The 17,693-nt window shown below is 36.8% G+C and overlaps 1 protein-coding gene across 8 annotated transcripts in view; it reads right to left on the bottom strand.

Annotated features, from left to right (window-relative positions):
• LOC149259559 (uncharacterized) overlaps positions 1-17,693 on the bottom strand; it is a 112,732-nt gene that overhangs the window by 4,920 nt on the left and 90,119 nt on the right. For all 8 annotated transcript variants that reach the window (XR_016257694.1, XM_089418683.1, XM_089418707.1 and 5 more), the window contains one exon: positions 11,169-11,257. Coding sequence is in view for 7 of the 8 variants with exons in the window: in XM_089418683.1 (XP_089274809.1) it covers positions 11,169-11,257 (89 nt within the window). In the remaining variant the exon portion in view is untranslated. The remainder of the gene's footprint in view (positions 1-11,168; positions 11,258-17,693) is intronic.

The raw sequence follows: 17,693 nt of genomic DNA, 5'->3' as shown, positions 1-17,693 counted from the left end.
GCATATATTAACATTTTAATATGTAGAATGTAAATTATATATATATATATATATATATATATATATATATATCATTTAGTGTGTTACTCAAAAATCAATATCTATGTTAACTTCTAATCTACCAAGAGCCATGAAGAATAAAATATTTTAACGTGCAAACCTTTCTTTATGTTTTGCATTAAAAAAAAAGGGTTTTTATTTTGAAAGATTTGATCCCTCTTTGCGCTCTCAACCCTTGTAGAGCCAAAATTAAAGTGGATCTATGACACTATATATATATATATATATATATATATATATATATATATATATATATATATATATATATATATATAGTTCTACTACACTGGTTTATAAATACATAAATTTATATAATTTAAGTGTATATGGTATAAATAAAAATTAACACACATTATATATTCAAAAATAATAAATTACTACAAAACTCAAAAATTAAAATATTTTTGTAATTTACTTATGTTTCTTTTATATATTTTCTTTTATATTTTATTGAAATATTGCACTTTTATTATAAGTATTTATAAATATATAAATTTAAATCATTCAAGTGTGTATGATATAACTAAAAAATTAACACACACATATAGATATAAAGATTAAAAAATTATGATGATTAATGTCCACTAAGACTAATATGGTCTATCAGACCTTAAGAAAATAACATATTAATTGAGATTATTTAATATTTTATTCCTATGATCGAAAAGAAGGGAGTGAAGTATTACTAGATCACCATAGTTTTGCTAACTTAACAAGTCAAGAAGGTTGGTGGCGTGGCAAAGATTTTGAAAATTAGAACAAATGTGAGTAAGAACTAGGCAATCCAAAAGAAAGTGCTTCTCATCTTCAACCCTCTTAGTATCACAAGCGTGATAAACTCTTTCATCCCAGGGTGTTTTGGGAATTGACTAATTCTTAGTTTCACTACGAAGCTCACAATAATTAGTTCTTATCTTGGCAATGTTCATTTTCTTGTTAGCACTGGTCAAGTCAGAAAGATAATTATGGCCAACAAGATTGGGGTTGATCACCTCTTTATAGTACCTTAGATTCCTTTTTCCCTTTAACTCCTTATCATCCCACAATTTATCATTAAATTTGGAAACAATAATATTTTTAATGTTATCCTTATTCTCCAAGATGATTTCCTCCTTTACCCCCCAATGGTCTAGCCAAGACTGGGCATCCTTATGCCAACCTCACTTGAGTTGGAGGTGGGAGTTTTGGCTAGAGTTAAAAGTAATATTGGGGGACCTCATTCCTTCCATGCTGCATAACTTCTTATTATACATGAGATACCTAATAATAGCCATGATTTAATCTAGGAAAGGATAGCTTCAATCAAGAAGATAAGGTAGGGAGTATTTCCTTTAATCTTGAGGTTGTAGGTTGTAAATTGCTTTTGTATTAGCTCAATCGTCCTTCACAATTCTCTAGATATACTACAACCTCGAACCTCACATCCATGTAAAATAACAGGGTGACAAGAGTCTCAAAGAGATTTTTTTTTTTTCATTTCATACCCAAATATCTGTCAACTTACAATTTTTTTAAGCCCATAATAAGCTTTCTAGCCCCCAATTATCCTTTTCTCAATGCTATAATTCCATTTGAGCTGATTATGAATGTCAATTCCTAGATATTTATATGAAGAAACTTTCTCCAAGTAGTTATTATCATAAATGAAATTATCATAGTTGATATTTTTGGATTTAATTATCATGACTTTAGTCTTGTTGGTATTAATGGTCACACCCATATTGGAGGATTCTAAGCTACTTGTCGAGATCATCATGGATCCTGGCTAGAAGAATGATATATTTAACATAAAGGTGAAGAGTAATGACCATACCAATGAGTTTGAGGCCATCACATCTTGCAACTTCCAAACACTCTTCTAGCTTGACAACGTAAATTCCAAAAATAGTAGGGGGTAGGGGGCACCTTTACTTAACTCTGATATTACATTTAATTTCTTCTGAACAACCCTCGGTGTTCCTAATATTTGCAATAACATTCTCGTATAACCTAGTCACAACAACCCTCAACTTGAGAGGAACCATTATCCCTTCTAGCCTCTTCCATAACTTATCTCGAGGAACAATGTCGAAATCTTATTTCAATACATCAAAATAAAAGAAGAGATCAATTTTATTATTGTAACATTCCTCTGCAATGATCCTATGAGTGACAAGATGGTCTATAGTTGAGATATGACTCCTAAATCTAGCTTTCCCTTTAGCTCTTTTACCATGGCTTTCAAGCCAAAAGTTAATCTTCTTTTCCAAGATGAGACCATATAGTTTGGCTAAAATGTGGATAATGATAATGGTCCTGTAGTTAGAGGGAATGCTTTTATCCTCACTTTTAAAGATATGCATGATAGGGATTTGCATCCAAGGCTTAGGGAAGCCTTGTTTCACTACCAAATTGAGGATTTTGTGTATATGAAGGATGAGGATTGTCCTTCCCATTTTGAAAATTTCAACTTGGTAGCCCTTAATATCCCTAACTTTCCCATTAGCAAGTCGCTTAATCTCGAACTCCACATCTTCCAAAGAAAATATATCCTTCTCTATAAGAGTGTTCAAGATGGTGCTCGTGGTGTCAGGGGAATCATAAAGGTTTAATATAGATATCCCAGTTCTTTAAGGGGATCAAATTATTTTCTTTCATTTCATGAACAAGAATTTTCCTCCAAAACTTTCTAGGATCAACTTTAGAAAGGTAAATAAGATGTTGTTACCTCCTATTTATATAGAATATTTTATTCCTTTTGATAAGAGCTTTGTACATATTTATTTTTTCAAGATTTACAGTTTTGTTATGAGCATCTCTAATAACCTTCCTAGAAATTTTACAATCATTATCGTACCAAGGGTTGGAAATTCATGTATTCTTTGTATAAGACACCTTGATATAGAACTTGTTAATGGTAGTAGATAGGATTGCAGTAAAACCATGGTAAATGTGATCAATGTTATGTTGGAATAAGGAATTACTAAAAGGGGGGGGGGGGGTGAATCAGTAATTAATATAATTTTAATTTTTAATCCCAATTCTTATTTTCTCTTCTAACTTGGCATTCACCCATGTGAGCATTCAAAACTAAATACATAAGAAACACAGTATATCATTAATGTGAATGCACACCATTAAGATGAAAAACATACACACATGGACACAGGTGTTTAACGTGGAAACCCAAAAGGGAAAAACCATCTATCTATTTGTTAATATGATGTAATCTAAGAACATACTCAGTTACACCAATTTGTTTGTGAGAACCCACTCACAGGAGGCCCCAATCCCCTTGAAATAAGCAAGCCAAAACTTTCCAAGAGGCACCAACCTCTTATGAACACAAGCCATAACTTGCTTCAGCTAACTCTCCTACTTTTCATACAATTTTCAAATTGAGAATAGTGACTTACTTCTATTACATAAAACACAAAGAAATTATTTTTCTGTCTCTTACAACTCCTCCCTCTCTATGTTGCATCCATACTTTTGGCTTCCTTCTTCTCTGCAACATTAGCTTTGTTGTTGCTCTCTTTTCTAACTCTTACAACTCTGTTGTGCCCTCACTCTTCATGCACAACTCACCTATGCACACCACTTCTCATAAAAATCTACATTGATTCACCTTGACTTAATGTTTCCCATAGTTTTTTTTCAACAACAACAAACTAAAAGATGCAATTTTTAGCTCATTAATTATCTAATCCTCCATGCAGTATGGTGCACTGATCTTCAATTAATAACATGAGTATGGGCTCAATTCACTCAACCAAATGACACTGGTATTATTTCCACTCTAGTTCTGATAGCAAGTTATCAAAGATCTTTAATACTTAGCATGGCTCTTCCTACTCATTAAATGAACTGATGCATTGCATTAATGTTGTGATCGGGGATGGACTCCTTTAATATAGATGTTGCATCATTAATTATTTGAGCTTTCATGGTCCTCATTTCCTTGCAACTCAATTCTTTGCAATCACCATTTAATCCAAGCATGAGATTTAACAATGTTCCCAACTCTGGTGAAACTCTAGATATGGCATCACTGCCAAATGTGGCTCATAATGCCAAACTAGCTTCTGACCAGTTTATGCCAAATGCGTTGATGCCCATGGTGCATAGTCCTAAGAGCTTAAACACCTCATCGAATAGCCCTAAGGCTCTTTATTCACATGACACATGAAGAAACACTACAAAACCAACTCCTAGGCACACCTAAGAATGTTTGTCGGGAGGTCGAAGGATGACCAATTTTCTTGCTCTATGCCTACACTTGCATCGACTTGCATGGAGGCCCAACTAGCTCGAAGCCTCAACTCCAACTCATTTTCTGCCAAAAGCCAAATTCACGTGAAAAATTTACCCAACCAACTTCCTACTGCTAACTTCAAAGACAATGCCACATCATCCTACGTACGTCATGCTTATGTCATACTAACGTCATCCATGCTTACATGGTGCCATGTGTATTGAACATACAATGGCATTCACAAATAACAACATTCACAAATACACGATTATATGGAGGAAAACTCAAAGAACTTTATTAAATAGAAGGGAGAATTACAACCCAGCTGTCTGATCCAGCATCATCCTCCCAGCATCAAAGCCCTCTTCACCTCATGAAAAGCAAGATCACCCAACAATATAATGCTCTTTCTCAAACACAAACTATCAGCACTTCCTTACAAATTACAAAATTCCAACCTCTCGATCTCTCAAATGAGGGATCCATTTATAGATGTATGCAAGGGTGTGAGTCATCTTTGGGTTTTTGATTAGTGTCATTCCACTTGTTGTTCTTGGTTCCACTTGGAGATTTCTTGGATCTCTTACTCATCCCTGGGTGAATTCAGAGAGGCAAGTGTCATAGGAGAAGTTTCTGAAAGATTCCATGAGCATCCACTTAGCAAATTGTGTCGGACATTTGTCCATCCTCGCTCATCGCACCCCACAGAAGGCCTCTTCAGTATGCATCGCACCAGGCTAGTGTAGAAGTCAGTATGCATCGCACCCTGACAGTGGAGCAGTCAGTATGGTCCTGTTTTGGCCAGTTCTGGATGGTTTTCAGGTGGAACTTTTGGGGAATGATGTAATCATTTGACCATGATCTTTTAGGGTATGACACAACACTTTTAGGGGTTAAAGAGCCCTAGTTTATTGACATATAATATTGGGGTTGAAGTGCCCAAATATGTCTATAACAGTTTCCCCCTAAAGCATGAAGTCGTAAATCTTTGATGTCGGGTGAAATGCTTTAACATGAGGATCCGAGGTTTTCGAAACTGGAAGGTGACCTATATGAGATACAATACAATACATCATCATATATAATTTTCATGATCTAGCTGAGGCGGGCATTCCCATGCTCAACTTTTATAAATTCATTTCATGTACATAGAACAGATAATCATTTGCAGTTGCAGACTGGTTATTCTTCATATGTAGAGTCATCTTCCCTGGCTTAGATGACTATCTGTGCAGCTTCTGTGTGCATTTGATGTCTTTATATTCCTGAATATATCACAGCCCAGATGGATGAAACTAGATCCGGGGTCTTCAAACTCGTTCAATCTTCGCTCGATGTACAAGTTGATCCATGTGAAAAGATGTTCTGAAGTCGAACATGGAAAGACATCACTTGATTACCAGCCAATAATGTGAGTTGTTAACAAACGCGAGAGGAATCACCGATAATGATGATGACCCTTAAGGTACTACAGTACAATTCACGTGGTGTGAATATATGATCCGATGTCGAACACCACGCAAAATCTTTCGGTCGAAGGCCATTGATGTCAACCTGTCGCCGGAAGTGAGAAACTTGCCATTAAGGCATGCAAGCTTCAAAATACTGAAAGGGTTGTTTCTAAGTCAACTTCTTGGATAATGAGTTGATGTCGACAAGAAGTGACCCGTCATAGGAGGGCCTTAATGTATCCCACATCTACAACACGAAATGAAGCAAATGATTTTCTGGAGGTGAAAACGATCGACGATACAAGGTTCAGGAATGACAGTCATGAAAAATGGAGGTTGAAGGTATTGCAGTGGATGAGACATTAACTGGATGGTGAATTCTCGACTGAATGACTTCTCTTGAACATATCGGCGACACTGAGATGGATTTGGTAGTGTTAACCCCAAAAACGGATGGTGTGAAAGACCAATGGTGAAATGACCAGTGAACGGAATAACCCAACCCGACTCAATCATGGTGATGGAGTGAAAGTGTCATGTTCAAGAGCGACCTGCTACCATAAAATTCTTCAAGTTTTCTTCCCTTTTTCCCCAGTCATTGCTGACCAGTACCTCTTTATTTTTGTCAAGCTTGAGGAGGATAACATATGCTTGTTCTATAATTTTCCCTTCGGGCAAACCTGTCGTTATGTTTTAGCGAGTCTAACGACAGTGAAACTCGTTCTTATCTAGGTAGACAAGTTTGCCGCTATTGTTTTAACAAGTTTAACGACAAAGATAACTCGGTCCTTTTCATGTTTAGAGAGTTTGAAAAGGGACAAAAAGGAAACTCCAGCAATTCTTTTTCGTAGCATAATCCCTTAAGTCCGAAAAAGATTAAAATAATACAAAAGGGATGACTTTTCGATCACTTTAGCGAGCCGAAAAAGACAAACGCTCGAACTTTTTCATGAGATAATCCCTCAAGTCCGAAAAAGATTAAAATCTACAGGAGGGATGGCACTTTCGATTACTTTAGCGAGCTGGAAAGGCCAATAGCTCGACAATCTTTCATATTTAGTGAGTCTGAAAAGGGTTTAAAGAGGACTCGTTTTTGAGGAATTAGTGGTGTTTGGGGTAGCAACTGGTTCCGGGTAAGCTTGGAACTTCTCAAAACATGGTGATGTGAAGAGGTTGACTAATAAAACCACTCATCGCAGTTGTTCCTCAAAAGGGTAAACAATCAAGTGGAAGCGTATGATCGGCCAAAAGAATGGAGGTGATGGTAGGAACACAACCAAGGCTCAAAAGGCAGATGGCATGGCGATCACAAAGGTTATTTACTGAAGGTGGGTTCATTTTTTAATGAGCTTGAACTCTGGGGGAACATATGCTCAGATGGAGGCGGGTTCATCTTTTAGCGAGCTTGAACCTTGCGGAAACAATGCTTAGTTTTTAGATTTCCTTTTTGTGCGAACTAGAAATGACCAAACTAAAAAGCTAAGGAACCACTGAGGTTAGGTAGAATGATTTTTTGTCAGTAGTTTAGACAAAACACTTCCTTTGCTTTGTCCATAGCATAGAAAAAGGTGAATGGTGTGTCGGACCAATCACCTAACTTAAGGAGTTAAAAAAATAAGAAGCTAAAGAAACTAAAAGCTAAAACGCTGAAAAGCTAGCAAAACTAGGAAATGAAATTGGTCGTTTTTAGCTTGCATAAAAAGGTTTGCATGCCCCCAACATGATGAAAAGGAGAGTCTCCAGTAACCATATGGAAACTTACTGTGGTTATGCAGGATGGTTTCGTCCGCGAAATAGACAAAACACTTCCTGCACTTCGTCCGCCAAATAGACAAAGGTGAAAGGTCACCCAGACCAATCACATAACTTACAGGGAAACTTATCTCTACAGGAAAAATTATCCTTTCAGCTGGGTTTGTCCGCCAAATAGACAAGGGTGCATGCCCCCTAAGCTTCGTTACATTCACCAGACTACTCGCGGTAATTAGGTGGATGGAATGAAGGTTGAAGAGACACCGTTGATATAAAAGGACCATTTAGGGATGATTATTAACTTGGAGCTATGCTTGAACCGGGAAATGAAAGCTGGTCAATAGTGACAATTTTTCCTTCAAGTGGGAAACACATCTTTCGGAAGAGTGTTGAAACAATAGCTTCCATGCTATAAACATAGTCACGTCCAAGGAGTAGATTGTAATCTAACGGTCCTGGGACTACCATCACGTTCAGGTGAACGGTTTTCCTACCTAAAGTTATCGGTAACTTAGGAAGGATCCCTAATGGTCGACTGATTCCTTTATTAAAGCCTGACAAATTCTGCATAATAGGCATAAGCGATGGCGAACCAAGCACTTTCCAAGCAGTTGAGGAAATGATACTCATTGATGCTCCCTCATCTATGATTGTGCCAGACACGATCATTTTGTAAACTTGTACTATGATCCTGAATGGTACATAAGAAGGAAGGCGAGATCTCGCTAGTCGATTCCAATCAAAGGAAGTGACTAGACTGCTTGGAGGGGGTACCGAATAAATGGTTGAATTAACCCCTTGAGTAGCGAGAACTGGGGGATTTCCTCCTGTTGTGAAGGAACGGGCGGATTGCCCCCAAGTTCATCGGACTCTGAAGTAACAAAAAGAATTTGAACGATATCATTCTTACTCTCTTCGGGAAGGATATGATCTTCTGAAGGTAAAACTGGGTCGACTGCCATTTCGACCTGTTGACTTTGGTCTGGTATGGAATCAGAAGATTCACTTTCAACGATAGGTGTTTCGACCGACGGTTCAGTTAAGTCAGTCGGATTTTCAACTAGTAAAGGACTTGGGGAGAGTTTCCTGTATCTAGATGGAAGTTGCTGCGGTGAAGCAAGACGGTTATGCAAGACTCTTTTGGCTTCATCCAAAAAAGGACAACAGGGAAGGGTATGGTCCCCTTCACATAACCTACATGGAACTTTGACTTTTCCTTTCTGTCCGTGAACTTCATTATCACTAGTTGATGTTGTATTACCAACATGATCAGCAGAGGTTGATGACACCGGTTGGTGCGAACGGGGGGGCCATTCTCTCAAGATCTGAGGAATGCACGGACATTCTCGATGAAAATGGTCTCCTCTACAGATTATGCATGGAAATCTGGGTTTAAGAGATTTAATGTGCGGATTTTCACTAGCTGATGCATCCAAATCTATGGTTGCTTGGTTGCCCCCTTGCTGAGTTGGCTTCTTCTTCTTCTCCTTACCTTTCTTCTACTTCTTAGCTACTTGGTTATTAGCATCACTACTTTCACCAAGTGAAGAGGAAGAAGGGGACGAAGAAACAAATGAAGAAGAAGGCGAGGGGTCAACTTTAGAACTGGATGCTGATTCGATTGCTGAGGAATCACGTTATTTTGAACTAGAGAGGTCGAGAACAGCCACACTGGCAGGCCAATGGTAAGTCCCAGAAGGGACAAAGTGGCCATATGAGGAGCACCAATATTTCCCCAAGATGTGAAAGGACTAGGATTCCCCTCAAAAGGGATTCCATGATTGGTGGACTCCATTATCTCAACCTAAGATCAATGAAGGAAATAGGGATGTTATTCCGAATTTAATAAATTTTAATGACGCTTTGATACAACTTTGCTTTTTCAATTTTTAAGAGTCGAGAAAAAGCTAAAGATGACTCTAGTCCCTTTCGATTTTTAATGAGCCTGAAGTGACAAGTGCTCAGATGGACCTTTTCTTTTAAAGAGTAAAAAAGGAACGAAAGTGACTACTCTGGAAATCTGGACAGAGGGATTACCAAACCAATCGCAAAACTGCAAAATACACCTTGGTGATAAATTAAAAAGAAATTACCAAGGACTTATGTACGGCAGTCAATCTTCCCGAATGTTGTGTTCAGTGCATTGCGATCGATAGGGCGACAGACACGGCTTCCTATGGATAAAGGATATAAGCCTATTGTGGTCTCCCAATATATATGCGACGGTACGGGGAGCACAAGTCTGTGCTAGCACTTGTCGTATCAAGGAGGAAGAATCACCCAACCTTCAATGAAAACAATAGTTACTAGATTTTACGACGCCGGAACACGTCTCTAGCCTAGACCTCTAGATGTGTTGCGTTAAGTTCCAAAGCGTTGTTAAGTTCATTGAAATTTATTTTAGAGTTGATCTTGTTTAAAAGTTTGCCTTTCAATGGTTCACCACGTGATGTAGATTTAAAATTCCTAAATATGCAGTCTACAATGATAAACAACCGTTGTTTATTTTGAGCAATGAAAATCCTAGCTACTAAGGAAAGAAGATTACGATTCTTTCAAACAAAGAGCAAACAACACGCACTATATGCACTTTTCCTAAATCATTTTTTGCACATAGTCTAAATGCAAATGCAAATGCATGTATTTGTTTTCGTTCTCTTTAATGTGAAAATGCCAAAAAAGAAAACTAAATGTAGTAAAGATCTGAAATATTTTACTCAAAGCGACATTTTGACAATTTCTTTTTCAAAATAGAAAGGAAGACTCAACGACACTTTTCAATTTCGAATAGAAAATGCTTTCGACACTTCAAATATCAAATAAATCAAATCAAATACATGACAAAAGTTCAATCGACTATCCAGGGAAGGAAGACTCAACGACACTTCTCTCTTTGACACAAAACAACAGTTACAACACTTTTTGTACCAAAACGACATATCGATTTAAGCAACTTTTCGACAAAGGATCGTAAATGATGGACAAATACATAAAAACATCTACTAATCCTAATCAATGGAGGCTAATCTATCTGATGCAAGGAGGCTTCAGTAATGAGGTACTATTCATAAGCAGCAAAACAACTAAATAGAGCTGAAAACAAGGACAAAAAACCCAAATTTCAAGAAGGGAAATAGGCTCAGTCAGTCATCGCACCTGGGCTTCAGAGAAACAAGGATGCATCGCACTTTTCAGACTCAGGAGGTGCGATGCATACTGGCAGACAGTGATAGACAGTGCGATGGGCCAGGGAGTGCAAATGCTGATTTCAATGAGTTAAGTTGAGCTATGATAGACAGTAAAGAGAAAAGTGCAGAGGTATGATATTGAGAGGTTACTGAGCTACCAAAAGGGCATCTAGAATGCTTGTAGGTCAAATGTTCAGTTCATAAACTAAACCGGAGATTGACTGAAGCAACATTCATCTACTATGCAATTGCAGAGCAAGAGTAGTTCGAAGGCTATCTGGCTAACTTCAGGCTTCGTCTATAGTTTATAAAACAAACATCTATTCGTTCCCCAGCAGAGTCGCCATTTTGTTTCTGGGAAAACTAGTGTCTTTTCGATCTGCTAGCCCTCTAGGATTGGCAGCTATCCTAGCAAACAAACAATCAAAGCAATTTGGGATTTCCTCTATGTATGACAAATAAGAGAGAAGCAAAGGAACCAACCTGGATCTTCCGCTTGACTCCTTACTTGATTTCTCTCCCCCTTGATAGAGCTTGCAACTCCTCTCCTACTTATCCCGCTTAGAGAATACCTGTAGAAACAAAGTAACAAAACACCATCAAATCATCTTGATCTATTATATCATAAGCAATGCAGAATCAGAAATACATTGAACATACAATGGAATTCACAAATACACGATTGTATGGAGGAAAAACTCAAAGAAATTTATTAAATAGAAGGGAGAATTACAACCCAGCTGTCTGATCCAGCATCAAAGCCCTCTTCACCTCATGAAAAGCAAGATCACCCAACAATATAATGCTCTTTCTCAGACATAAACTATCAGCACTTCCTTACAAATTACAAGATTCCAGCCTCTCGATCTTTCAGATGAGGGATCCATTTATAGATGTATGCAAGGGTGTGAGTCATCTCTGGGTTTTTGATTAGTGTCATTCCACTTGTTCTTCTTGGTTCCACTTGGAGATTTCTTGGATCTCTTACTCATCCCTGGGCGAATTCAGAGAGACAAATGTCATAGGAAAAGTTTCTGGAAGATTCCATGAGCATCCACTTAGAAAACTATCTCGGACATTTGTCCATCCTCGTTCATTGCACCGCACAGAAGGCCTCTTCAGTATGCATCGCACCTGGCTAGTGTAGAAGTCAGTATGCATCACACCCTGACAGTGGAGCAGTCAGTATGGTCCTGTTTTGGCGAGTTCTGGATGGTTTTTCTGGTGGAACTTTTGGGGAATGATGTAATCAGTTGACCATGATCTTTTAGGGTATGACACAACACTTTTAGGGATTAAAGAGCCGTAGTTTATAGACATATAAGATTGGGGTTGAGGTGCCCAAATATGTCTATAACACTATGTCCTTTCCTTTAATTTTTGCTGGAGCATTATTTCCAAAGGTGACATTATTCCCTTTATCTTTCTCTTTCAAAAATAACAATTTTCTCTTGTCCCAAGTCACGTGTTTATAGTAGCCAGTATCCACATACCATCTATTTTCTTGATCATGTGTAGATAGAGAAAGTCCACATTCCTCATATTTCTATGTTTTTTGCTTCCAACTCCTCTTGTCCCTAGAGAATGTTGGTTGCTTGGAGAGGTGCCTAAATATGCTTCTACACTCACTTACCTTGTGACCAAAATTATTGCACTTGAAGCATTCAATTTCATCCATTAGGGGAGAGAAATGATTCATATTCATGAGGAATGAATTCTATGCTCTATAATTTTGATAATTTCTATATCTGAGATTTTCATCTCATTCAACTTTAAAAATTCTACAATTTGTGGCTTTATATCCAAAGATATGACATCTATAACAATGACCATAAAATAATTTTGGATACTTGGTATTTGCGAATTGACGAGCTTGAGTTGGTTGCATGCATCTTTGTTGTCTTGTTGATTGATTTGCATCTTTGTGGTGATAATTGTTTGAGAAGTTCTTGCTCTAATGTTGAGTGCTCCTCTAACTTGGTTTTGGTTTATCTATACTGACTCGACCTTGTAAAACATTTGTAAAGCTTTAGGGGCCTTCAAATCGTGCTAACATGAAACTGATATTTCCTTTAGAGGACTTTTGTGATTTAGAGTACCCCAGAACCACTTCATTTGTTGGAGACCTTTGACTGTTTAAAATTTGATTTAGTTTGTTTTTTCCTTCAACATTTTTGTTGTCCAAATCCTTCTGAGTTGTGGACTTATCAAGGTCTATTCTGAAAGATACTATTTCTACAACTAAATAGTGAAAATTCTCTTCCCATTCAAGGATCAAATCATTCAAAACCTCTTCCTTTCTTTTTTCTTCCTCCAACTTGAATTTAAGAGACAAAATTTCTCCTTTACATGTTTATGAAATCTTCTTATCCCATTTCTTGATCAATTCTTGTTTCAAGAGTCTATTCTCATCCAATAGATTTTCAAAAGTTTTTTGCTTTACTTCTAAATGATGTGCTAGCATGTCTTTGCTTTTAAGGGATTCTTCAATTTTTTCTCTTTAATAAACAAACTCCTCATTATTAGAGTTATACAAACCTTCTTTAGCTCACAACAACTGTTCTTTTAGTTGCTTGTTCTTCTTTTTTGCCTTTTGTAATTTATCAAGAGCATTGATGAGATCCCTTTAAGATCCACTACTCCTTATTCTTCCTCGGACTCTGAATCATTCTTAGTTTTGGAGTTAGCTTCAAGCTCCATAAGCACACATTCATTAGGCTCACTTTCTGAAGAATCCTCACTATTAGATTCTGATGTAGAGTTGTCTTGTTTAGAGTAAAGCCCCTTCTTCTTGAAGGATTTATTCCTCTGATATTTCTAAGCTTTATCTATGGGATTTTGAGCTTTATCATTCTCTGACTTTTCTTTATAAGGGAACTTAGAATAAAAATTCCCAACTCTTCCACAATCAAAGCATTTGAAGGGTAGCTTGCCTTTATACTTAACCGAACCATGTTTTAGTTTTATGGCAAAGTGAGCCAACTCTTGATCAGATTCATAGCTAGAACATTCTTGATGATCTTTGTGCTCCTTAGTATTCTTAGATGCTTTGAGTGTTGTATCCTTAGGTTCAATATTATCTTTACCTAATCTCATCTCATAAGCTGTGAGAGTACCAACTATATAGTCCATTGTGAGAATTTTCAAGTCTGTCATCTCCTAGATCGCTGATATTTTGGCATTGAATATCATAGGTAGAGACCTCAAAAACTTCTGAACAATTACTTCCTCTTTGATATCTTCACCAAGTCCTTTAATCATGTTCGTTACCTCATCAATTCTAAGGAAATATTTTAATATTCTTTCTTCTTCATTCATCCTTAAGCTCTCAAATCTCATTTTGAAGGTTTGGAGCTTGTCTCTCTTAACTTTCTCATCTCCTTCACGACTCTTATTAATTTTGTGCCACACTTCCTTAGCTGACTTGTAGTGCATAACCTTTACAAGTTCAGATTGACTAATATTGTAGAGAATGGAATCCTTGGCCTTTATGTTATTCACATAAACCTTTTTACCATTTGCATATGTAGGAGGAGTTGTTGGGGCAACATAATCTACTAATGCAAAGCTCAAAAAATGTGTCCCTAGGGACATGAGATAGGTATCCATCCTAATTTTCCAAAAAACATAGTTTGTCCCATCAAACACTGCTATCTTACTTGAGTAAGCATCTTGATTCTCTTGTCTAGACATAATTCCTTATTGATCTACCTTCTAGCGGTTAAACTATTCTTGAAGGAACCTAGCTATGATACCAATTGTTGGAATACTAAATTACTGAGAAGGGGGGGTGAATTAGTAATTAATATAATTTAAATTTTTAATCCTAATTCTTATTATCTCTTCTAACTTGGCATTCACCCATATGAGCATTCTCAACTAAATACATAAGTAGTAGACTATATCATTCATGTGAACACACACCATTAACATGAGAAGCCTACACATATGGACAAAGGTATTTAAAAATGGAAACCCAAAAGGGAAAAACCACCAATCTGTTTTTTAATATGATGTAATCAAAGAACCTACTCAGTTACATCAATTTGTTTGTGAGCACCCACTCATAGGAGGCCCCAACACCCTTCAAATAGGAAAGCCACAACTTGCCAAGAGGCACCAATGTCTTATGAATCTAGAGCACAACTTGCTTCAACCAACTGTCCAACTTTTCATACAATTTTGAAACTGAGAAGGATGACTTGCTTCTATTACATAAAACACAAAGAATCTATTCTAATGTCTCTTACAACTCCTTCCTCTATATGTCTCATCCACACTTTTGGCTTCCCTCTTCTCTGCAACTTTAGCTTTGCTACTCTCTCTTATTTTATAGTTATGTTACACCCTCACACTTCACACACATCTCACCTACGCACACCACTACTCATACAACTCTAAATCGATTCACCCAGACTCAATGTTTCCCATAATTTTTGTTCAGAATCAACACACTAAATGATGCAATTTGTCAGCTCATTAATCATTCAATCCTCCATGCAGTATGACACATTGATCTTCAATTAATAACATGATTATGGGTTCAATTTACTTAACCAACTAACACTAGTATGGTCTCCACTCTAGTATTGTTAGGACACTATCAAAGATCTTTAATACTCGACATGGCTCTTCTTACTCATTAAATGAACTGATGCATTAATGATGTGATCGAGGATGGATTCCTTTAATATATACGTTGCATCATTAATTATTTGAGATTTTGTGGTCCTTGTTTTCTTGCAATTCAATTCTCCGCAATCACCATTTAATTCATGCACAAGATTTAATAGTGTTCCAAACTCTCGTGAAATTTTAGGTATGGAATAACTGCCAAATGTGTCTCATAGTTCCAAACTGGATTTTGACCAATTTATGACAAATGTGTCGATTCCCATGGTGCATAGTCCTTAGTGCTTAAACACCTTTCATCGAGTAGCCCTAAGGCTCTTCGGTCACATGACACACGAAGAAACACTAAAAAACCAACTCCTAGGTGCACCTAACAATGTTGGTTGGGAGGTCGGAGGATGACCAACTTGCTTTCTCTATGCTTGCACTTGCCCCAACTTGCATGGAGGCCCGAAGATCCAACTCCAAGTAATTTTCTGATAAAAGCCAAATGCACATTAAAACTTCACCAAACTAACTTCCTGGCACTAACTTCGAAGACTATGGCACATCATCCGACATACATCGCATCTAATCATATTGAATTCATCCATGCTTACGTGGTGCCACGCGTCACTCGAATTTGGCCCACTTGGCCACCTAAAAATGTTGAAAACACATGCGATGTGTCCTCTTCCCATGTTTCCACATCACTATGTGCTGACGTCATATACCACCTTGGTTGCCACTTGTAGTAGATCCCTCACAGGTCAAAGGTCAAGGGTCGATCCTTTGAACTCCTCCCGTAACCTCTTGATTGGGCCAACCTCTGATTAGTCCAAGGGCCTAACTAGGTAGCTGATCCCACACAGGTCGGTGGTCGGGGGATATTTCCACTCTGAAATTCTGTTGCACGACCTGACTTCTAACTAGGCCTAAATCGCCTAAGTCCCAAACTTACTTCAAAATCTGCCTAAGTTTGGAATTAAAGATATTTCACACAAAACAGAAAGGAAAGGTGGAACTTTGAGCCTTGGAACATTGCTTGTTGACTTTTTTGATTTGCACACTTTCACTGGCCATAATGTTTGATTTAGAAGACCTTTTTCATATTTCAACATACTGATGGAAATCTCTTTCCGAGCATTATCCAACTATGCCACTTGGAAAAGCATCTCAACTAAGCTCATGAGGTAGAAATTCATTTAAAGCTTGGGCTACCCAACCATCATAACTATAAGGTTTTAAGACTCCCCCTGAGAGGAACACACCATGCATCTAGTATGCTTTCCCATTTATCATCAATGTTCACCTGGTTGACATCAATGCCAACACACATGATGTCACCTTCCATCCTAACAAGGCCAACTGTCCAACATGTTATCACTATATGTTAAGAAATCTAAATCCCTTTTTAAATCCTTTAAGAAGAGATCCATTTTACTTCTGTCAAAATGAATGTGTCTTTGACCGTCATAATTATTTTTCATGCGGTTGGTGTGCATGTCAAGGTTTAGAGTTAAGGTTAAAGGTTTGTTGTTAGAATCAGACTCGTGGTCATTTAGGGGTTCAAAATTTACAATACAGTTGGGAACATGGGTATCATATATTGCATAATCCACAACACTACTATCAAGCTCACATATACAAGTCATCGGGCCAGAAGTTGGCCACTTATTAATTCCATTACAAATTATTAGGTCTTTGGAACTAGAAAGTTTGATTAAATGACAAGAAAGTTTATATATATATATATATATGTATATATATATATATATATATATATATATATATATATATCTTTTGTATTTAGCTTTTATGTTTTATTGAAATATTATACTTATAATAATATATAAATTTATAAAATTTAAATATGTGTAGTATAAATGAAAACTTAACATATCAAATTTTGAAGATAAACAAATAGAAATGAAAAATAATATCAAAAAAGAGATGTTCTATGTAAATTAACAATAGGATTCCCAACATCCTTCCAAAGCTAATTTAACCCCTATTGGTCTCCCCCTCATCAAGTTTGACATTCAAAAACAACATTCTTTTAGTGCAGACAATAAAGCAAGTAGGTTTTAGCCTGAGGGTTTTTTTTTTTTGTTTTGTTTTTTGTTTTTTTTATTATTATGAACCTCTTTGAATTTCATGTGATTCGTAATGAACTTGAAATGAATTTCAATAAAAGTTTAGATGAATTTCAAGAAATTATTAGTGTTTATGTTTGACTTGTTAATGTTAGGCTTGAGATTTGTGAACCTCATCAAATAATTTCGCCCAGGAATGAAATTCAATGAACTTTGAATTTAATAAATTTTGTTAGTGGAACCCGATGACGTAGAGTATACATTGGTAATGAATAATTATACATATAAAGTTATTGTACAC

This window comes from Pinus tabuliformis, chromosome 6, assembly GCF_031772625.1.
Source record: "Pinus tabuliformis cultivar Carrire ecotype Pingquan chromosome 6, CPIR1, whole genome shotgun sequence".
Classification (NCBI taxonomy): Eukaryota; Viridiplantae; Streptophyta; class Pinopsida; order Pinales; family Pinaceae; genus Pinus; species Pinus tabuliformis.
This window is presented reverse-complemented; position numbering and strand designations above follow the sequence as displayed.